At 44.0% G+C, this 24,594-nt stretch overlaps 1 protein-coding gene across 3 annotated transcripts in view; it reads left to right on the top strand.

The window, feature by feature from the left end:
- Positions 1-24,594, top strand: part of KCNIP4 (potassium voltage-gated channel interacting protein 4) — a 1,248,191-nt gene that overhangs the window by 387,554 nt on the left and 836,043 nt on the right. Inside the window, exon 1 of one of the 3 annotated variants that reach the window (XM_069744677.1) lies at positions 16,727-17,204. The exons of the other annotated variants lie outside the window; for them this stretch is intronic. Within the exon in view, the coding sequence (XP_069600778.1) occupies positions 17,093-17,204 (112 nt within the window). The 5' untranslated portion in view covers positions 16,727-17,092. Of the gene's footprint in view, positions 1-16,726; positions 17,205-24,594 lie in introns of those variants that run through there. 3 annotated transcript variants of the gene reach the window in all.

The raw sequence follows: 24,594 nt of genomic DNA on the forward strand, positions 1-24,594 counted from the left end.
AATAGCAAAGAAAAGAAAAACAAGCAGGAACTTAGCTTCTGCTTGGAAGACAGGTCACAAGAACGATCCAGGAGTGAACTAGACCAATACTGGAACATTGACAGGTGGCATGGAGCAATGATCTAAGTGGAGTTAAATAGAGCGGCCAGCTAACGAATTAACCTCGTCACCTGTGGAAGGAAACTCAGAAGCCGCAGCCCCACTCGCAACCACCAGAGGAAGCCCATGGACAGAACCAGCCGAAGTACCATTCATGACCACAGGAGGGAGCTTGACAACAGAATTCACAACAGGAAGGATATTGTGGAAACGTGTAAACGAGATCAGCACAAAGGAGAGCCAGTAAGAGTCGTGCCGAGAGAGGAAGGCAACATCTTACTGAGGCGCGTAGTCGGTTGCCGGATCACCGTAGGAGTAACTGACTTCAGGCCTTACTTCAAATTCCGCTGGACAGTTAATCATAGGTTGGCTGTCTACCTTCTACACCTACGAAGACATAGGGGCAACATTGGGAGAGGGGCGTCTCTAGGGTCCCGGAAGACCTCCAAGCCTTCCCGTCAAACGGGTGGCGTCCTAGCCATAACATATCTGGGGGACATTAGAAACTAGTAACATCTGGAACCAAAGAAAAAGAGAGAGAACAAGCTGTAGAGAACGAAGGAACGAGAGCAGCAGTTGTGAGGACTATTCCGAATGCTCAGCAGGGTAGGACAACAACACACAGGCGCTATTGGTAGCCAATGATTTCCATCTGCGAGGGAAACTCTGGATGTGCCCATCGGACCGGCCAGTCAGACCCCGGATTGGAGTCCAGAATCTCCTGTGACCACGCCGAGTGCCCGCGCGTACCCGGCGGGATGGCCCCGCCCACTGCTGCCGGCAGAGTTGTCTCGGTCATCAGCATCGCAGCACTAAACCTCGAAGATCCGAAACACGTACATAGTTCACTGTGTTCCTGCTGCTACCCTCAACCCGTAGGGGTTAGAGAGAGAGTCCTCCTGAGAGATGTAGAAAGATGGTCGGCACAATGGCAGTAGGCTCAGCCAAGGAGCTAGGCGGTCCTGCATTGGTGAAGTTGGAACGGAAAGAAAGTTGAAATGTTGTAATAGTATTTTATGGCAGGCCTTTAGTGGGTTTAGCGTATACGCCCTTAAAGGAAGAGTTAGTTTATTGTTCAAAAATTTGCACTTAGTAAAATACCCGGCTGGGTACTGAAGGTTATTTATACTCTAAATGTTATTTAAAAATATTTAATCTAGTTATTGTTTGTAACGTTTAAGCGTCCTCACCTCCCATAAAGGGAAGCACCTTTCCTATTTACTTGTTCTTAGCATTCAAAAATTTTGTATGTCTCTCACTGCATTATATTGTTGTTCTTCTTCCCAGTCCAGGAGTACTGGATTTAACCGGGGAGGGGGGGGGGAGTGCAGCGCCCCAGAGACCTGGTCGTTGCAGTATAGCGCTCTGCCACTAAGGGGAGCAGCGGTACGTCTGATGGCACTAAGGAGTTCTCCTGACCAGGTATCACTAGAACACTTTACACTTCACACTCCGGCCACTAGGGGGAGAAAAAGGCTTTATTTATTGGGCCACTCCTCACACTGGTAAAACTAGGGGCTGGGGAGGAAGTTAGTCAGAACCTGACTGGGTTGGAACCAGGCAACATCCCGTGGCAGGGGGTGTTGCAGGGAGAAGGCACAGGGGGGTCCCTGTCAGGCGTGGGAACCTGGCAGGTGCCTAGCGAACAGAACAGAACGTAACGGAACCGTGCCTGCACACCTTGCGGCGGTATCCTAAGAAAGAGACACGAAGGGAAGGATATTGTGGAAACGTGTAAACGAGATCAGCACAAAGGAGAGCCAGTAAGAGTCATGCCGAGAGAGGAAGGCAACATCTTACTGAGGCGCGTAGTCGGTGGCCGGATCACCGTAGGAGTAACTGACTTCAGGCCTTACTTCAAATTCCGCTGGACAGTTAATCATAGGTTGGCTGTCTACCTTCTACACCTACGAAGACATAGGGGCAACATTGGGAGAGGGGCGTCTCTAGGGTCCCGGAAGACCTCAAAGCCTTCCCGTCAAACGGGTGGCGTCCTAGCCATAACATATCTGGGGGACGTTAGAAACTAGTAACATCTGGAACCAAAGAACGAGAGAGAGAACAAGCTGTAGAGAACGAAGGAACGAGAGCAGCAGTTGTGAGGACTATTCCGGATGTTTAGCAGGGTAGGACTACAACACACAGGTGTTATTGGTAGGCAACGATTTCCATCTGCGAGGGAAACTCTGGATGTGCCCATCGGACCGGCCGGTCTCTGATAGCCTGGTTGAACGTGCTCTGGATTGAGGATATTGAAGCCTTCAGTAAAGAGGTAAAGAGACTGCAACCTTGTGTCCTCGTTATTGCCTGCACCTGACACCATCACCATCTACATATCTGGGAAGCCCTGGGGACACACTTCACCTGTGGGAAGTTATACCATCCAGCTGCCATTCCATCACCCCAGCGGACCCACAGCAGCGTCAGTCACCCTGACCGAACAACACAGGTGGCGTCACGAACCCTTGACAGACTACTCTAAAACCTTTATTGGATGCCCCTTAGCAGGGTCACGACCAGGTCCAGCCACCGTGACAACCGCGTAACCGAGCAGAGAGGACCGGTACTGAGTGACTTGTGGCCCTGTGTCTGGGGGTGCTCCACTACCTAAATCTGACACTTTGGGTCTGAAAAGGGGAGAAGATTTTTCTTTATGGGTCACCCAGTTTTGTCCAATCTTTGCTTTGGTATAGATGACCTCCAATTTGACTATAAAATACTTTGGTATACAAATTAGTTAAAGGGAACCGGGCACCATGAAAATGCAGTCCATTCTGCAGGCATCATGTTATAGAGCAGAATACATTGATATATAGTTGTGTGAGAAAAGATTTAGTTAACTCTGCATGCACACTTGTACAAAGATAGCTGTCAGTCACTGATAGCACCACCCACTTACAGAAATAGCCCAATTACAGAAAGAACACAAGTTTAAATGATCAAAACATAGATTAAACTGATTTTTTTTCTAGCAAAACTTTATATAAATCCATACAACTCTCCCTGCTCTGTAACGCGGTGCCTGCAGATTGGGCTGCATTTTCACGGTGACAGGTTTCATTGAACGTCCAGTTCAAGGACAACAAAGTGCCCAGGTCCTGTGGCTAAAGAACAAGCCCAAATAATAACCCTTTGCCACCTTGTTTAATGGTTGATATGTGTTTATCCTGATATCTTGGGTTTGGTTTTCACCAAACATAGTTCAGTTCATTATGGCCAATTTGGTCTTCTCTGTTCAAAGGACATTCTTACTCAGCTTTTTCCTGATTTTACTGTCATTGACTTGAACAATTAACATGCAAACTGAGACCTTTATAGTCTGAGCTGTGGCTCTTGGGTTTTATTTTTGCAATATCTCTGAGATTGGAGTTAATTTGCTGCGAGTTCAACTTTTTTTTATTGTCAACTGTCTTGATTTTTTTCCCCATGTGAATAATCTTTCTTACTGTAGAATGATGCACTCCAAAATTGGAAGAGGTCTTACAATCCCTCCCATATTGATGGGCAACAACAATAGCATCTCTAAGTTCATTGCTGATGTATTTCCTCACTGGCATTGTTTTACCAAATGCCTGAATACTCCAGGTTTGCAAATTGTCACAACTTCTGCTTTTAATATAAGTGGTTACACTTGCTGATAATCATTTAATCTCAAGGCCAGGGCCAGCATTAGTAGCAGGCAGACCAGGCAGCTGCCTAGGGCCCCTGCTCCCCCAGGGGCTCCCAGCCAGTCTCCTGCCACCAGCATCGACTCCCTCCACCAGCGCCAACTCACTCCCCCACTAGCACCGACTCCGCCCCGCCAGCACCGACGCATTCAACTATACCGGCGTCTATGATGCTGGTATAGTTCAAAGCAATGATGGAGGAGAGAGAGTCAGCTCCCTCTCCCATAATTCCCCTCTGCCTCTGACACTGCGGATGTGCGATGATGTCACTTCATCGCGTACCTGCTGTGTGCCAGGCAGACTGCAGCCGCTGAGACCGGAGTCGAGCCAGGAGCATTGGGAGCAGCGCAGGTCACGAGGAGATGTGAGGATTCTGGGTTTTTTTTAATATACCAATGAGTGAATACTGGCCTGTGGGGCCATTCTCAGGGAGGGGGGTTGGCTACATTATATTCTATGGGGGGCTGTATTAGATTTTATGAGGGAGGATTGCATCATACTCTTTTATGGGGCTACATTATAATCTATGGGGAGGTGGGCTGTATTATATTTTATGGGGGCCTACATTATATTCTATGGGGGCTGTATTATATTCACTGGGGGGCTACATTATATTCTGTGGGGGGCTGGAATATATTCTATGGGGGCTGTATTATATTCACTGGTTGGCTGTATTCTATTCTATGGAGGCCTACATTATGTTCTATGGGGGGCTGTATTATATTCTCTGGGGGGCTACATTATATTTTATGGGGGCAGAATTAGATTTTATGAGGGACGATTGCATCATAGTCTTTAATGGGGCTACATTATATTTTATGGTGAGGAGGGCTGTATTATATTCTATGGGGGGCTACATAAATATTGTATGCATTAAATTTATTCTATGTATTAAATTTTTTATATTATATGAGGGGTGATTACATCATACACTATGAGGTGCCTATATTGTATTCTATGGGTGATGCATTATATTCTATGGGGGCTTATTATACTCTATGAGGGAGCTACATTATATTCTATGGGGGGCTGCATTATACTATATGAGGAGAGCTATATTGTATTCTATGGAGTGGCTACATTATATTCTATGGGGGCTGCATTATACTCTATGAGGGGGCTACCATATATTCTATGGAGGGGCTGCATTATACTATATGAGGGGGCTGCATTATATTCTATGGGGGGTTACATTATATTGTTTGGCAGGGCTGCATTATACTCAGGGCTACATTATACTCTGTGGGGTGGCTGCATTATACTATATGTGGGGTGCATTATGCTGTATCAAGGACTATGGGGAATACATTATACTATATGAAGAGCTATGGGGTGCATTATACTATGGGAAGTGTATTGTACTACATGGATGACTATGGTGGTGCATTATACTATATGGAGCACTATGAGGAGTGTATTATACTATATGGAGGACTGAGGAGTGTATTATACTATATGGAGGACTATTGGGAGTGTATAACACTTGTATGCTAAAAACATACAACTCTGCCCTTCACCTCTCCAAACAAATCTATTTCAACACCCTCATCACCTCACTGTCCAATAACCCTAAACGTCTTTGACACTTTCCAGTCCCTACTCAACTCAAGAGTGCAGGCCCCAACCACGGATCTCCGTGCTGATGATCTGGCCAATTACTTCAAAGAAAAAATTGACCACATTTGACAGGAAATCATTTCCCAATCTCTTCATACCATTCACTGTCCTCCCTCCCCCACTGCATCTAGTTCACTCTCTGACTTTGAACCAGTTACAGAAGAAGAAGTAATCAGGCTCCTTGCATCTTCTCGCCCAACCACTTGCACCAGTGACCCCATTCCATCACATCTCCTCCAGTCCCTTTCCTCGGCTGTCACCTCTCACCTAATAAAAATATTCAACCTTTCTCTCACTTCCGGTATTTTTCCATCCTCATTTAAGCATGCCATCGTACATCCATTACTTAAAAAACCATCCCTCGATCAAAACTGTGCCGCTAATTATAGACCTGTCTCTAATCTTCCCTTCATCTCTAAACTCCTCGAACGCCTGGTCCACTCCCGTCTTACCCGCTATCTCTCAGATAACTCTCTTCTTGACCCTCTTCAATCTGGTTTCCGCTCTTTACACTCTACTGAAACTGCCCTCACTAAAGTCTCTAATGACCTACTAACAGCTAAATCTAATGGTCACTACTCCATGCTAATTCTCTTGGATCTCTCCGCAGCATTCGACACTGTGGATCATCAGCTCCTCCTCACTATGCTCCGCTCCATCGGCCTCAAGGACACCGTTCTCTCCTGGTTCTCCTCCTACCTCTCTGGCCGATCCTTCACTGTTTCTTTTGCTGGTTCCTCCTCCTCTCACCTTCCCCTTACTATTGGGGTTCCTCAAGGATCAGTCCTAGGCCCCCTCCTTGTCTCTTTGTATACTGCCCCTATTGGACAAACAATCAGTAGATTTGGGTTCCAGTACCATCTCAATGCTGATGACACCCAATTATACACATCTTCTCCTGTTATCACGCCGACCTTTTTAGTAAACACCAGTGATTGTCTTACCGCTGTCTCTAACATAATGTCCTCCCTCTATCTGAAACTGAACCTGTCAAAAACTGATCTCCTCGTGTTTTCTCCCTCTATTAACATACCTTTGCCTGACATTGCCATCTCCGTGTGGGGGTGCACCATTACTCCAAAGCAACATGCCCGCTGCCTTGGGGTCATACTTGATTCCGAGCTTTCATTCACCCCCCACACCCGATCACTGGCACGCTCTTCTTATCTGCACCTCAAAAACATTTCTGGAATTCTCCCTTTTCTTACTTTCGACTCTGCAAAAACTCTTACTATTTCACTTATTCATTCTCGTCTGGACTATTGTAACTCTCTACTAATTGGCCTCCCTCTTACCAAACTCTCCCCGCTCCAATCTGTCCTGAATGCTGAAGCCAGGATCATATTCCTCACCAACCGTTACACCGATGCCTCTACCTTGTGCCAGTCACTACACTGGTTACCCATCCACTCAAGAAAACTACTACCCTCATCCACAAAGCACTCCATGGCTCAGCACCACCCTACATCTCCTTTCTGGTCTCAGTCTACCACCCTACCCGTGCCCTCCGCTCTGCTAATGACCTCAGGTTAGCATCCTCAATAATCAGAACCTCCCATTCCCGTCTCCACGACTTTAAACGTGCTGCGCTGATTCTTTGGAATGCACTACCTAGGTTAATACGATTAATCCCCAATTAATCCCCAATCTCCACAGTTTTAAGCGTGCCCTAAAAACTCATTTGTTCAGATTGCCCTCTGTGTCTATACTGCTACATACTTAGGCAGTTAACTGGTTCATGCAGCTTTACATGAACACCTGAACCTTACACTATGGCTGGTCCGAATAACTAAAGCAATTGTTACCATCCACCTCTCGTGTCTCCACTTTTCCTCATAGATTGTAAGCTTGCGAGCAGGGCCCTCATTCCTCTTGGTATCTATTTTGAACTGTGATTTCTGTTATGCTGTAATGTCTATTGTCCGTACAAGTCCCCTCTATAATTTGTAAAGCGCTGCGGAATATGTTGGCGCTATATAAATAAAATTATTATTATTATATGGAGCACTATGAGGCGAGTATTATACTATATGAAGGACTGAGCAGTGTATTTTAATATATGGAGGACTATGAGGAGTGTTTTATACTATATAGAGGACTGAGGACTGTATTTTAGTATATGGAGGACTATGGAGAGTGTATTATACTATATGGAGGACTATGGGAAGTGTATAATACTATATGGAGGTCTGAGGAGTGTATTATTCTATACGGAGGACTATGGGGAGTGTATTATACTATATGGCGGACTATGGGGCACATTATATTATATGGAGGACCATGGGTTGTGCATTTTAAAATATGGAGGACTGTGGTGCACATTATACTATGTGGTGGACTATGGGGTGTATTATACTAAACAAGCAAAATGCTGCATATATTCATCGAGTGTTTGGATTGTTTATGCGGGAACAAAAATCATTGTTCACAGCAGCACATCGCCAGTGTAAACTGTAGATGTGCTGCTGAAAACATGATACTGTATTGGGACAGATTAATCTATTAGTGATTGTTCTGTTCCCATCATTTTTTCTCAGTTGGTGTAAAGAGGCCAGGAAACAAGCAAACAACTTCAATATTGTCGATCACACTCGTTTAGCGGCCTGAACTCAGCACATGTAAATACAACAGAAATACAACAGAAATGCTTCTGTATGATGTGCAATATGTTAGCATTTGGGGCCCCATTTTAAACTTTTGCCTAGGCTCCACTTTGCCTAAAACTGGCCCTGCCCAAGGCCATTTGTTTAGCAGCACCTAGCTACAAAATACTCTCTTAATTCTTATGAAAACTGTAAGGGTACACTTTCATTTTTAAATACTGCTTTTATATTTTGGCCAAGTATCAGAGGTTCTTTGTTATCAGAGGTTACATTAACCTTTAAGCCTTTTACTTTAAGCTAACTGCATGAGTGCAGTTTATACTTAGACTTAAACTTCCCAGCATAAGTAAACAAGTCCTAGTGTAATAAACTTAGTGCTAAGTGCAGTGGAGAGCAGTATCATGGGTCAGAAAAGAGGCCGAGAGACTATAGGTTAAGAGTTCAAGAATATTTATAATGATATGCAGGTAAGCAGCTATGACACAGCAGGTTAGTAGCAGACAGAGCTGGATAGGCAGTAAGCACGTGTACAGACCGTGGAAGTCCAAGTATGTCAGGTCCAGAGACCTGGAGACCAGACCAGGCCTCCTAGCACGGAGCAGTCCAGCGGCAGAGACGAGTGCAGAGCAGATCCAGGGAAACAAGTCTTTGCAATGAAGAGATGTAGAACCGGAGACAGACGGGGTATCCCAAAGTAACGAAGAAACCAGCAAGATAGCAGTTCTTCCAGCTTGATCACAAGTCAGGAACAATATACTCAAGCAATGAGTATATATACAGAGCTCCCTTAAATACACCACAGACAGGAACAAGGAAAATCTGACAGGAAACAAGATGGCCCCCGTGAGGCCAATGACTCCATCTTAGGTAAGGGCAAAAGTAACTGAACTGAGGGCAAACAGCAAACAGAAACAGATATACAGTCCAAGTCCTTACACCTAGCTACAGTTCCCCTTAAAATGTTTTTAAACATAAAAAATGTTTGTGCAACCAGCCTATTTGCTACCAGGCACAGTATTAGGCTTGCATCGTTTACCCCTTTGAGCTCAGAGTGCCACTGCACCACTCAACATTCTTTTGATATATTTACCCCTGCATATACTCACCCCTGATGAAGCCCATGCGAAAGGGCCGAAACACGTAGGGACCATGGGGTTCATTACTGTTAGGACAATACTTGGGTACTGCCCTTGTTAAGAAGGGAGCGACTCACATGGGGGATGACAGGAAACAATAGGGACCAGATACCACCTTCTCCTCTAGAGTGGTCCTTTATTATTCATCTCTACAGGAACAGGTGACATCTCTCCAATCTCTTTTATTTTTCGTCGGTCAGAGAGGCCTGCATACTACAGTACTTTACGCTGCCCTCGACAGGGCAGAGAAGTATGCCTGTGCAGGAGCGCCGATGCCGGGGAGCAATGAAGAAGCAGGAGGGCGGTGTCGCAAGAAGATGAGAGGTGCCAGACCCGGACTTGCGACACCAGTCGGACCGTACGGCCCCCCCAGGTAAGTTTAATATAACTTATTTTTCTTCACTTGCAGGTCGGAACAGGGGCTTATCTACAGCATTATAGAATGCTTTAGATAAGCCCTGCAAGGTAGTGGCCGCATCTTAAAGCGGCCAAAACAGGTGACAGGTTCCCTTTAAATCAACCATCCAACTCCTATTTTGAATGTGGCTATATGAAGATATAATCACAACTCCCAAAGGTCTCCGTACTTCTGCCACTGCCAACTTCTTTGTGATCAGTGCTCTGTTTTTCTGTCCCTGATCTTCTGCAGCTGCATAAGAAGCATAGAGATCAGTAGAAAGTTTGATCCACTCTCTTACATTTGCAGGGTCCATTTTGATGATGAAGTAGGAGCACCTACCTCACAGAGAGAGGCAATGTGAGCAGAATGGAGGCCATTAGTTAGGGTGACTAGTCATTAGAAAAATATAATTACATTAAAAATGTAATGATAATCACTTTAAAGGGAATGAGTCAGGTCCCTTAAGCCCCCCAAACTGCCAACATTAGGTAACATATCCTTACTGCTGCATGTTAAAAAAGACCTTTGTGTTCCAAATAAATGTTAATTTCAGGGATAAATAAAATTTTAATATATCACTTATCATATGCAAATATGGTTGTTCGCCACCTACCTCAGCAGGGCCAGGCTCTGTCCCCTTCCCTATCCCCTTCCCCTATGGCCACTGCCCTTTGCTGTGCTCCGGGTCAGATTTTGCAGGTTGACTATTGTGTTTCAGTGAAATCATCTCCCTAGATCTCTTAAAGGGACACTGTCACCTGAATTTGGAGGGAACAATCTTCAGCCGTGGAGGCGGGGTTTTGGGGTTTTTGATTCACCCTTTCCTTACCCGCTGGCTGCATGCTGGCTGCAATATTGGATTAAAGTTCATTCTCTGTCCTCCATAGTACACGCCTGCGCAAGGTAATCTTGCCTTGCGCAGGCATGTACTACGGAGGACAGCGAATGAACTTCAATCCAATATTGCAGCCAGCATGCAGCCAGCGGGTAAGGAAAGGGTGAATCAAACACCCAAAAACCCCGCCTGCATGGCTGAAGATTGTTCCCTCCAAATTCAGGTGACAGTGTCCCTTTAAGGTCCCATTTGACCCACCATTGTGTCTGAGTGTTAGGACACAATTGTATTCAGCTGCTTGAACTCTGTCAATATTCAGTTTCTTCTGTTGCTACTGTCTCCTCAGGTTTTTGTCTTCTGTGATTTCTGTACCAGCACCCACAGTTCCACAGTACTGTCTCGATAACCCATTGTTTGCAGTAAGATCTATGAATTGACAATTAGAGACTAATCAATATTCTGTATTTTTGTTCCAAATTCCTATTATTTCTACTACCCCCCAGATCTGCAAGTTAACCCTTTGCTAACTATCTTTGGGTTAACCCATTGTTTGTTGTGAATATCACAAACTGCTATTCTCATTAGCCGATTCTGCAAGCTCTGTCTTAATGCTTCTTCAGACCTGTTATTATCTTCTTCATCTGCCCTCCTGGTTTTGTGGCTTTAGGTGTGTATCTTGCCTTGCCTGTTTTTCTGCCATCCAGTACAGCCAGTTGGACAGGTCCTACATTCTCCATGTGCCTTCCATCTTGCTTTGCCAACGACCTGGATCTGTTTGTCCACCCCAGCCTGTGGTTTTATGAATCCACCTCACTTGGTGAGCTTAACATTCGATAATGTAAGTCTCAGTGGGTGTTGTTTCACCCAGACTAGTTGGCTTCACATTCTGCAATCACATCCAGCTGGTCGCATCATATCAGAGTGATTTCTAGGAATACCAGAGCAAGTGCGGTGCTCTAAAACTGGGAAAAGCCCAATGCTTCACTACATTTGCTAAGGAAGACATAGCAATGGCATTCCTGAGATAATGTGGCCAACATCTGAAGCGAACTAGTCAGGGTGAAGCAACACCAAACCGGACTTCTATCACCTAGTTCATATACTGTATGATGAGCAGTACATTAAAATTGATTTTATCACAATAATTAACTTTGGTTGGAGCAAAAAGTGCTTTAATAAAATGCAGTTATTGGGAGGTGCAACCTAATAATGGCAATCTAGGGGTTTGAAGGACAGGACAGACTCCCTTTAGTTCTCTATAGGATCTCCTGTTTTCTCAGAACATGATGTACACCGCATGGATTACACGTCTCTTTGGAAAACATTATATTCTTGCATTAAAAAACATTTGCATTCAAACATCTTTGCATTGTTCCTCATGTCTTCAGGAGCTTTCTATGTTTTTTTTCTAATAAGATGTAAGATGCAATGACAACATGCCAAGATCAGCCTGTAAAAAAGGAAATCAGAGTGGTCTGCATACAATGGCCTTCATGTTGTAAACTAATAAGCGGGCAATTATCTGATCGGTATCTAATGCATCTCACTACATCCTAGTACTGTATATCTTCAGGGATCATTAATGTTTCAGAACCCTCTTGAGATTTGAGCCTCAGTTCCAGGAGTCATTGGTTTCCAATTAGTCATGGAGCCGTTCTGCTCTCTTATTAATAACCTACACGTCTTCATAGGCATTCATGGTCACACCCAGGGGTGACGAGTGGCTAGTAACATCATGTACTAAGCATTGCACTTTTTATTTTACATAACATCTCGCATACTTTTCATGCTCACAATCAGATAATTTTGTATTGAATTTTGCTCTACAGATCCCTGCTGAGTTCTCCTAATGGAAGAATCCATTAAAATATACATGTAAGGACATAGAAAAATTAAGACTAGCCGCAAAGCTCCCCACTCGGTTCTTCAAGTATTAGGAATTCTGCCAAAGTCAAGGCCACTGTGGCCTTGAGTTAGAAAACTGTGGTTGAGCAGAGATTAGGCCGGTGTATTGAACTATGCACATAGTATATTTTTTAAGAGCTGTACCCCTTGTAGGGGACTGTAATGAGCCGAGGAGACACCATAAAACTAAGATTTGGTCTCTCCTTTTTGACCAACCTAATGCCAGTATCCATAGCGTCCATATTAAGAATGTCAACTAACTATATATATCAGAACTGTAGTGATGGGGTCTGGGTATTGTGGTTGTATCAGATAGTAAAATATGCTGAAGCTTTTAGACTTTCTGAATCTGGCTTTAAAGAGAACGTGTCACCCCCCATAAATATATAATTTTTACTTGGTGCAAATGCCACTGATCTCCCCAATCTGCATATATGCCCCTTTTTCTTCTATATCAAGCTAGCCTTATTAGCCAATTAGGTGTGGCTGTCAACTCTTCTTTGTTTGGAGTCTTCACGGGAACTGTGCCCAGTTGCTTAAGGTACCGTCACACATAACAATATCGTTAACAATATCGTTGCAACGTCACGCTTTTGGTGACATAGCAACGATCCCGCTAACGATCTCGTTATGTGTGACAGCGACCAATGATCAGGCACCTACTGGGAGATCGTTGGTCGTTGGGGAATGATCAGGACCATTTTTTGGTCGCTATTCACTGCTTGCGTCGAGAAACACGTGATGGTGTCTCCGCAGCTTCTTTACATGCAGGACCTTTTTTTGGTCGCTGATCACCTGCTGTCATCGCTGAATCGGCGTGTGTGCCGCCGATCCAGCGATGTGTTCACTGGTAACCAGGGTAAATATCGGGTTACTGAGCGCAGGGCCGCGCTTAGTAACCCGATATTTACCCTGGTTACCATTGTAAAAGTAAAAAAAAAAAAAAACAGTACATACTCACATTCTGATGTCTGTCATGTCCCCCGGCATCCACAGGGTTAAAACTGCTTTCAGGGGGAGCGCTGCCGCTCCAGCCGAGATGTTTCCCTGCACTGACTGTGTCAGCGCCGGCCGTAAAGCAGAGCACAGCGGTGACATCACCGCTGTTACTGCCGGCGCTGACAGTCAGTGCAGGGAAACTCTCGCCAGCAGCCCGTGCATTAGCAGCGCTCTTGCCGAAAGCAGTTTTAACCCTGTGGATGCCGGCGGGGGGACGTGACAGACATCAGAATGTGAGTATGTAGTGGCTTTTTTTTTTTACTTTTACAATGGTAACCAGGGTAAATGTAGGGTTACTAAGCGCGGCCCTGCACTTAGTAACCCAATGTTTACTCCGGTTACCCGGGGACTTCGGCATCGTTGAAGACAGTTTCAATGATGCTGAAGTCTTTCCCCTGATCGTTGGTCGCTGGAGAGAGCTGTCTGTGTGACAGCTCTCCAGCGACCACACAACGACTTACCAACGATCACGGCCAGGTTTTATCGCTGGTCGTGATCGTTGGTAAGTCGCTTAGTGTAAAGGTACCTTTAAAAGACTAGATTTATATACATAAATGAGGGGGTCATATCTCCAGAATAGAGAGGAGCAGGAATAAAGGAAAAGCAACACTGGATTCAAGAGAACAGCAGCATTTACACCAGGTAAGACATTTTTATGGAAAATGAAAGGTCCTCTTTAAATGTTTTAGTTCAGTACTTGGTATAGAGATGTGAGATAATTTTTGCCGAAACACTCACTACGTAAGTCTGTGCATAGAGGAGCTCGGGTTCCCTAGGTTCTCCTAGTCTATCCATGAGTCTTTATTCTTGACCTCGGTGATCTTTGATAAAGATGTAAAGACCGTTGCAGATATTCTATTTCTGCTGCAAATTCATTTTATTTCTGTTTTTCATACACCTTTCATTTACTTGTAGCAGATGTGAGTTTGTCATTTGTCACAACTCATCATTATGTGTTATCAGTGACTTCAAGTAAGGCCGTAGTCACACTATCGTACAACACGACCGAGTGCTATGCGATAAAACATTGTGTAGGACTTGGACCAGTGTTATGCTATGGGGCAGCTCAGATCTACCATTATTTTCTCACGCCGATTCGGCAGAGTGCTGTGATTGGCAGAGAGACTCTCCTCACTCGCACCCATACAAGTCTAGGGGTGTGTGAGAAACATTGGACTGCTCTCGGATGTCAACCCAGTGCAGTCCGATATACCCCAAGTCAGAGAATGGAGGAAATGGAGAAATTACTTTCTCTGTCTCCTCCGCACCTATGCTCTGATTCTCTCATGAGAGAGGAACGGAGCACAGTAGCATGACACTCGGCTCACGTTCACATATCGAGTCTGATGCTTTCACATCAGATACCATACCCTGGTGTGATTCCAGTCTAATACTGTAGATTTAATACATTATTATTATTTATCTAGACGGTGGCCCGATTCAAATGCATCGGGTATTCTAGAATATGTATGTACAGTATGTATGTACGTCGCGCTTAGCACAGCCATGTAGTATATAGCACAGCCAAGTAGTATAGAACACAGCCACGTAGTATATAGCACAGCCACGTAGTATATAGCAGCCACATAGTATATAGCACAGTCCACGTAACACAGACAGCCACGAAGTATATAGCAAAACCAATTAGTATATAGCTGCCATGTAGTATATAGCAGCCATGTAGTATATAACAGCCCACGTAATATATAGCACAGCCCACGTAATATATAGCACAGCCCACGCAGTATATAACACAGGCCACGTAGTATATAACACAGACCACACAGTATATAGCAGCCAGGCAGTATATAACACAGGAGGAGCCCCCATCTAGGGCATATGTGTATCCCCATTCGGGACAGAAGGGACCCCTGGCAGGGGAGAATTTTGGCTGCCAGGACTGTCGGGCAATGGGACGGAACATGTGCCCCACCAGAGACTTTTAGCTCTGGGGAGCTTACAGAGAGTCACAGACTTTGCTGCTGCAGCCGTTGCTGTGTCTAGGGACAGAATAGGAATCATTCATCTCCTGTTCATTTCTTCACCTTTGTTATTAAAATACAAGTTGCCACTGTTGGGCCCTATACAGTGTGAAGCATAGTTCATCTGCAGGGCATCGTCCCATTGTGGAGAACAGCTGCAGGACTGAGGTAACCCACTGTGACCCGGGGCTGGGATTAGTACTGTCATTTTATGTGTAAGGGGCCTGGGTGTGGACTGACTGCTGCAGTAGACTCGCCCACAACTACCACCCCGTGCCACCTTGTTACATGTGTACATGGAGAGACCTGTCAGTCTAAGGGATTGGGCTGGGAGAAGCCGCTAGGGACCTGCCTCAGGCTAGCCAGTCGAGACTAATAGTATTTTAGAGGAAAACATATATCGCTGCAATAACACTTCCAGTGGCTTCGGCAGCAAGAATTAAAGAGCACAAAAAATGTATTCCTTAGAAGTTACATACCAAATTCAGCTCAGCTTCACCTTTCTTTATATATGTTAGACCTCATTCAAATGTCCATGTTTAAACACATACATGTAAAAATGGTTCCACCGTCATCACTGTTGGGCATCAGTGTTTCGTCCATGTGTCTTTTTTTACCATCAGTATTTTTCACAGATGGATGAAGAAATAAATAAATTATAAAGCTTCTCCTATACTTTGTACGCGTCCAGCACACGGATGGTACACAGATGCTATTCATGTGCTGTATGTGTTTTTCACAGACCCATAGACTTATGTTGGCCCTTTTCATTCGTGCTGTCTGAAATAAATGGGCATGTCTTTGTGTGTTTTGCATGTGAAAAACACGGACATGTGAACAGCAGCATAGATAATGGGTACGTGTTCTGCCCGTGAAAAAAGCCGATACAACACATACGTATAAGGCGGGCTTATGAGCAAGGCCTTATTATAGATACTTGTTGGAGTAGGATGTACAAAAACCTTTACTATATGTCCAGAAACTCTGATAATCCAGTGCTTGTTTCTGGTACAGACCACACGATAATCCGTAATCTTTAGTAAACCAGTGAAATGAGCAGAGATAGCTAATTCTGAGATTTCTCTGAATATTGGCTGATTTCACGGGAACCGCAGATTCTGAAGAGAAAGCTCAGAGTGGACAGTAAAGAGAATTATACAGAAAATCTTCTCTCTTTCTCTCTTTGCTTTTTTCATTCATTCTTAGTTTTGGCATAAAAACTGCATGAAGACGGAATGTGGGAATTCATCTTAAATCAAGCAGTTAGAAGCCCATGTAATGTCTGTAATGTTGTGGTTTTGTTTTAGATTGTCTTCTTGACAATGAAGTTTTACCGTCTTAATAATTTGGAACATTTGACAATCCAGCAGCTGTCAGGTCCTGTTAATCCCAGCTGTAATGAGATGTTATAGTGCTATAATGTGCCAGTCTGGAGCACACAGTGTTAAATGTGGAATAAGCAACGAGGCAGTGAAATTAGCTGCGCTCACGGCGCCGCGTGCTCATCCTAAAAGTTTCCAGGCGTTGTTCCTAATAGGAATTGGGATGAGTTGTGAAGCAGAGGATACGGCGACACCTCTGAGTAGGAGAAAAAGCTGCAAGTAATGATGTCAAAGCTCAGAGCCGGTGGTGGTCCACCTCAGCCTCTCGCGGAGAGTCACTCCTAACACAATCACACACTGGGAAGCATGAAATGCAGAGCGAGTCCACATTTTGATTCAGTCAGGCTGGTCCTTTCCAGAGGCAGGAAAAAGGCTGCGTCCTCTCTCCTCATCCATGAATGCCGCTCTCTATTCCTTTCTTATCTGCTGTAAAGTTTGAAACAGGAATGATTTGTCAATTCCAAGGATGATATCGGCAGAGTGGGAGTCAGAGGGACTACAGACGGTGGGGATTGTAATGATAATCTGTGCATCGCTAAAACTGCTGCATCTATTGGGGCTCATTGATTTCTCAGAAGGTAAAGTCATGATGACCACTTCTTTTTCTTCTTCCTCGGTTTCTGCTTCTTATTCTTCATCTTCTTGTAATTCTTCCTCTCTCTCTTATTATTATTCTTCTTATAATTCTTCCACTCCTTTTTCTTTTTCATCTTTGTCTTCTTAAAATTCTTCTTCTTTCTATACTTTTCCTTCTCCCACTTCTTCCTCTCCTTTTTCTTATTGTTCTTCTTCTTATAATTCTTTCTCTCCCTGTTATTTTTATTCTTCTTAGAATTCTTCCTCTCCTCCTCCTCCTTCTTCTTCTGCGTCTTTTTCTTCCTCTTCTTCTTCCACTTCTTCCTCTTCATATTATTCCTCCTCTTCATCATCATCTTCCTCTTCTTCTCCCTATATTTCTTCTTCCTCTTCTTCACCCTCTTCTTCTTCCACTTCTTCCGCTGCTTCTTCCACTTCTTCTTCCTTTTCATATTATTCCTCCTCTTCATCATCATCATTTTCCTCTTCCTCTTCCCCCTATATTTCTTCTTCCTCTTCTTCACCCTCTTCTTCTTCCACTTCTTCTTCCTCTTCTTCCTTTTCATATTATTCTTCCTCTTCATCATCATTTTCCTCTTCCTCTTCTTCTCCCTATATTTCTTCTTCTTCTTCCTCTTCTTCCACTTCTTCCTTTTCACATTATTCTTCCTCTTCATCATCTTCTTCCCCTTCTTCTCCCTGTTTGTCTTCTTCTTCTTCTTCACCCTCTTCTTCTTGTCCTTCTTTTTCTTCAGTTTTTGTCATCATTTTGCATTTAGTATAATTATTTTGCATTTTACAAGTTTTAGAACATTGCTATGCCTGCTGAATAATTACTTAACCGTTGGTGAAACATGCACCAGCGAGCCGGGTTCTGTGCCAAGATAATGATAATTGCTAATGCTAATTGGGACTTGTATTGCATCGCGAATGTCTTGTATGTTGACTTTGTTAATGAGCTTGGATTTTTGCAATCTGCATCATGTTTGGATTACTGCATAGAGCAGATTTGTATCATGTATTCCATACCTACAGATGTAGCAGAGCTGAGTTTGTCTTATATGTTTCTTCTTGTGTTGTGTTTCGTTGGGTTTACATGCAGTCCTGTGTAAATCTGCATGCTCTCAGCCTCGTTATGCACAGATCTAAGTTTGCAGTTTATTATTGAAAGATAATATACTCAATTATCTTAATGATTTAAGGAGGTACAGCCCCAAAAAGTTAAATTATAGTCATTTTTTTTAAGTCTACTAAGATGTAGAAGAGCTGAACTTGTCAGGCATAATGAAATCCTGAGTTAAATGACTCGTGTGTTCTGCAGTCCTATGCAAGATGTTTTCTGCAGTCCTATGCAATCAAGTATCAAGTCCAGTTTATTTGCAAACTAAGCCCCTATATCTGAGTAAGTTTTTCCTGCTGCACATCTGCACTGATGACGTGAGCACTTCTCCGTGTATCGCGGTGCTGCATTGAGCATACAGTACGCCTTGTAATTTCCAGATAACTACACTGAGATTGCTGCTCTTGATAAAGGATGGTCTTATTACTTTTTCCAGAAATAGAATGCTTGCCGTCGCCCTCCGTTAAAACTTGATGCCAGCTGTCACCTTGTATTAAAGATCATATTAGGATTTTAATTACAAAACCTTGTTGTTTGTGGTTTGCTTCGGTGTAATTAGAAGAAAATATTATGTCCCATGGTAAAGTATACAAGAAAGAAAACGGCGAGTAGGGTAAACACAGGATTAATATTTAATGATGTTTCCATATAATAAGTTGACACACGGCTGGTTATTACATTCACAGTCAGAAAATGTTTCTAACACTATGGTTGCTATTGATTATTATCCTATAAACCCATAAAAGGGTACTGTTATACAATGGGCCAGAGATAGGTACTGGGTATAATTTGGTAAAATATTTCTTAACCTGATCATGATTCCATGCCCCGACTGCTGGGCTTGTAGGGGGAGAGGATTGCTATTTCTGGGGAATATCCTGATTGGGGTAAATCTATCCCGCTTCGTACCAGTCAGGTTATCATAATGCCCCAAACCCCAACATCAATCAGTAACACCTGGCATTATTGCTGTTGGATGGACAATCGATTATCTCACAGCGATCAGCCTTGATTTCTTCTGTAACATCACCATTTGTTTCTGCTGGGAATTCATGAAACATCTGCATGTTTAATATTTATATATCAGATGAATGCGTCATCCAATATTATCAGCCGCTCACGTACAATCTCCAACAAACCATGCAAAGTAACTTGAAGGGAACCTGTCACCCCCAAAATCGAATGTGAGCTAAGCATCAGGGGCATCAGGGGCTTATCTACAGTATTCTGTAATGCTGTAGATAAGCCCCCAATGTATCCTGAAAGATGAGAAAAAGAGGTTAGATTATACACACCTGGGCAGGTGGTCCGATGCGATGGGCATCGTGGTCCGGTCCGGCGCCTCCCATCTTCTTACGATGACGTCCTCTTCTTGTCTTCACACTGCGGCTCCGGCCTGTTGAGGGCAGAGCAAAGTACTGCAGTGCGCAGGCGCCGGGCCTCTCTGACCTTTCCTGGCACCTGCGCACTGCAGTACTTTGCTCTGCCCTCAACAGGGCAGACAAAGTACGCCTGCACCAGAGCCGCAGCGTGAAGACAAGAAGAGGACATCATTGTAAGAAGATGGGAGGCGCCGCACCGCAACGCTCATCAGACCGGACCGCAGCGGGACCGCCCCTGGGTGAGTATAATATAACCTCTTTTTCTCATCTTTCAGGATACATCGGGGGCTTATCTACAGCATTCCAGAATGCTGTAGATAAGCCCCTGATGCCGGTGGGCTTAGCTCACCTTCGATTTTGAAGGTGACAGGTTCCCTTTAAGAGCAATTGTGCCCCATGATGATTTAGGTGACTTCCGACTCTATCTTCTCTGTGTCTTAATCTGGAATACTGGTCAACAGTGGAAATAGAAAGTCGATGACTTTTTGTGTAGGTCCATTTACCTGGATAGGGTTAAAGAACAAGTCTGTGGGTCAGAGGTTGTGTAATAGCTTGTTTACACAGGAATACCAGGCTTTGGAACCCTACTGAATAATGTGTAATATATCGTTCACCTCTAGTGATGAGCGAATATACTCGTTACTCGAGATTTCCTGAGCATGCTCGTGTGTCCTCTAAGTATTTTTTAGTGCTGGGAAATTTAGTTTTTATTGCCGCAGCTGAATGATTTACATCTGTTAGCCAGCATAAGTACATGTGGGGATTCCCTAGCAACCAGGCAACCCCCACATGTACCCCCACAAGCGTGCTCTGGAAAACCCGAGCAACGAGTATACTCGCTCATCACTAATCATTGTGAAACGAGCAATCCTATGAAGGCGCATCCATAATTATGCAGAGTAAATGCACATTTAGGAAATGTTCACATAGTTTTTTTTTATTAAAGAGGTGTTCCACTGCGATCTTTATTGTGCACAACAATTTAAACCATAGAAATAAGTATATTTTCATATACGTTCTTTTTTTCATATTTACCTGTGAGAGGCGCTATCTCTGCTTGCACAGCGCTGATCATGTGACCCCCGGCTGCAGTCGCCGCTGATATCCGGTGATGTCACGTCAACTTCTGGACTGGAGATGAGATTGCATCGCCGAGACGTGACCCAGTCTCACGCAGACTGTGACCCTCATTCTGATTGGCTGGGCTGTTGGCGGTGTTTCACCGCATGTCACAGCCCAGTATTGATCGCGTGCTGTAGTAAATTTTCCTCTCTCCTTTTCTGCTTTCATTGGCACATGCTTGCAGGGCCTTTAAGTGAATCTGCCAACAGGGTTTTTCTACCTCATCTATGAGCACCATAATGTAGGAAAAGAGATCCTGATTCCAGCGATATGTCACTTAGATTACTGGGGGCAGCAGTTTTGACGCAATAAGAGCTTTTAGATGTAGCATGTAGCAGGGCTCAGAAAGCTAACTCCACCCACAACCACAGCTTTCTGTTTACAGTGAGCTGCTTATTAGAGGAGGAGTCTTGGTCAGACCAGAATGCACAGGAGCTGTAGTCCTGCAATGTTAATCTCCTGCTGATAAAACACTGATTGTATTGAAACAACAGCACACAGCCTAATAAGTGACACATCACTAAAATCAGTGTCACAGTTTCTACCTCATTCTGCCTTTAGATTAAATAGAAAAAACCTGCTGACAGATTCCCTTTAAGACTGACATGCACAACTTAATAATTTGGCCCCAAAAAGTACAAAATGAAAAATGAAGCCCCAATTCATTAAAGTGTTTATCCTTCAGAAAATACTTAAAAAAGTTGCAAAATTTCTCTACAATGCAGAATATGGCAATCATTTCTCAAATTTTGGCATTTCCAGTTTCAGTTTTTCACAATGGGTTGAAGCTAGGTTGGAATAAGTTTTGACTCCTGCTTGTCTAATTCATGATGTGCTGTAGGATATACTACACCACAAATCTTACTCTAGATTTCGCTGGCTTAAGATTTGTGGTGAGGCACATTCCGATATTAATGCTTTTCATTAGGAGGCGCAGGCACCTTAGCGAATTAGGAGCCTCTGACTCCAACATGCTACCTCATTAAGACCGGGAATGGCGTGAACAATGTCGTTGTTCATTAATTGGATTCTTACTAATGCTGAGCGCGCGTGCTCGGATAAAGTGTTTTCTGAGCATGCTCATGTGCTAATAGAGTATCTTCAGCGTGCTCAAATACTATGTTCGAGTCGCCGTGGCTGCATGTCTCGTGGCTGTTTGATAGCCACAACACATGCAGGCTTTGTCGCATGTGTTGTGGCTATCGAACAGTGACTCGAGCATAACATTCAAGCATGCAGAAGATGCTTTATTAGCACACGAGCGTGCTCGATCATCACGAGTTTTTACTCTTTGAATATTTCGTTCTTCTGTATTTTTCCTTAAAGGGGTATTCCGCCTTCACACATTCTTGTTACAGTTTGTTGTGAAAAAAGTTGTGGTAAATGAATACAATCTTAATGTATAATATTATGGTGGAAAAAAAGATATGAAAACTGCAAGAATTTCTGCCCCTTTTGGAAACATGAATGCACAACAGTCACAGTAACTCAATTTTATGGCAACCATCACCCGTCCAAAAAGTGATGATGTGGAGCCAAACCTCATAGTACAGTTCTGAGTTTTCACTTGTTGTAAGCTGTACAACTGTATAGAAATTACTACATGATGGCTGATTTTAGTTCCCTGGAGGTAAACTATAAAGGTATCCCTTCATAGACAGCAAGAAGAAACCTTGAAAAGTAGAAGAGCTAAATACACAACATTATATATATATATATATATATATATACATACATATATATATATATATATATATATATATATATATATATATACACACAGCAATTCTTTTTATTACACTGTGAATCAGCTTTATTTGAGAAAAAAATGACTAACCCTTACACCTGCAAGGATGCTTTATGTTATGTCTTGCACTATGGTGGTAAAGAACAAAGCGAGAATGTAGAATAATGGAACTTTTCTTCCGGCTATCACTCCCTATAACAATTGCAGCTGTTACTGTCATAGCTGTCACCTCATCTCCTTTACACCTGTTACTGTCATAGCTGTCACCTCATCCCCTTTAGAGCTGACAGTGACCACTGGGGAAGAAGGGTGTTACAGGATTTTTTCTTCAGTCATCCAGTTTGGTGCAGGGGCGTGCTGAGCTGTCTGTGATGTGATTGAAAGTTTTGTTGTCCAGACAAGTGCAGGGGTGTGCTGAGCTGTCTGTGCTGTGATTGATAGCTCTGATGTCCAGACAGGTGCAGGGGTGTGCTGAACTGTCTGTGCTGTGATTGACAGCTCCGTTGTCCAGACAGGTGCAGGGGCGTGCTGAGCTGTCTATGCAGTGATTTACAGCTCTGTTGTCCAGACAGATGCAGGGGTGTGCTGAGCTGTCTGTGCTGTGATTGACAGCTCTGTTGTCCAGACAGGTGCAGGGGTGTGCTGACTAGAGATGAGCAAACCTTTCAAGGTTTGGTTCAGTTCGTCGAAGATTTACAAGTTTGACAAACGTACCCGAACTCCATTAAATTCAACTGGAGGCCAAATCAAACATATACACAACACCTTAAGGGGTGACAAAAAACCAGGATAGCTACCAGTCGTAGCTTTCAACTCTGTGTGGCTTGTTCCTGTCATGCTGCTGCAGTGCAGTATAGCACAACCTCCACCAGGGGGAACTGGTGAGGGAAATGAGGCTGCCCACAAAGCATAGCACCACAGAGCAGCAGCACAGGTGCCACCAAGTGGCGAGAGAGTGGTTAGACAAGCTGAGTAAAAAAAAAACAGTCAGGAGCAGAAGTACCAGAGGTCACAGCAGCACACGTAGTCAGGAACAAGCCAGGGGGTTCAGCAACAGTCGGAAGATGATAAGACAAAGACAGAAGGCAGAAACGAGTTCGAATGCAAGCCAAGCCAAAACCAGGGAATCAAACAAACTGACATGGAAACACTGGAAAAGGATAGACAGAGGGAGTAAACATACACGGGGCAAGTTAGGGATCACAGCAGGACAAATCAAGATCTACCAGAGTCAGGTACACATGCCAAAGGCAGAACTATAGCTGACACCGCCAGCAGGATGCATCAGAGCTAGATAGCAAACGTGAACCCAGAATGAGGCAGAGCAAAGTTAACCCTTGACATGATCAGCCAGGGAAAAGGGCAGACAGGACTAAACCCTGAAACTGATCATGAAAGTACCCTCCTCTCAAGGGGGGCCACTGGAACCCCAGGCTTCTTAGGATAACGTGTATGAAACGCCCGAACCAATCGATCAGCATGGACACATCGTGCCGGGACCCAAGATCGATCCTCAGGACCGTAACCCCTCCAATGGACCAAATACTGAAGTGAATTACGGGCCATGCGAGAATCTACAATCTGTTCCACTTCAAATGCCCTCCAAAATTTGGACACAAATTGCACCCCTCTATCATAATCCACGCTCAAAGGCATGCCATGCAGTCATACAACTTGCTCAACAAACAACTTAGATAGTGTTACAGCATTAGGCAATCCTGCCAGAGGTACAAAATGCGCCTGTTTACTGAATCTGTCAAATACTACCCAGATTACAGTTTTGCCATTGGAAGGAGAGAGATGAGTGATAAAATCCATGGACAAATGAGTCAAAGGTCTATCCAGAATTGGCAATGGCACCAATTCCCCGGCCGGCCGGTTATGGGAGCTCTTAGTATGGGCACAGGTATAACAAGCAGACACAAACACAGTGACATCAGAGGTCATGGAGAACCACCAAAACAGCCTAGCAATGGCTTTCAGGGAGGCTGAGATCCCTGGGTGCCCACTGAGAGCAGAAT

Source organism: Ranitomeya imitator, chromosome 1 (assembly GCF_032444005.1).
Source record: "Ranitomeya imitator isolate aRanImi1 chromosome 1, aRanImi1.pri, whole genome shotgun sequence".
Lineage (NCBI taxonomy): Eukaryota > Metazoa > Chordata > Amphibia > Anura > Dendrobatidae > Ranitomeya > Ranitomeya imitator.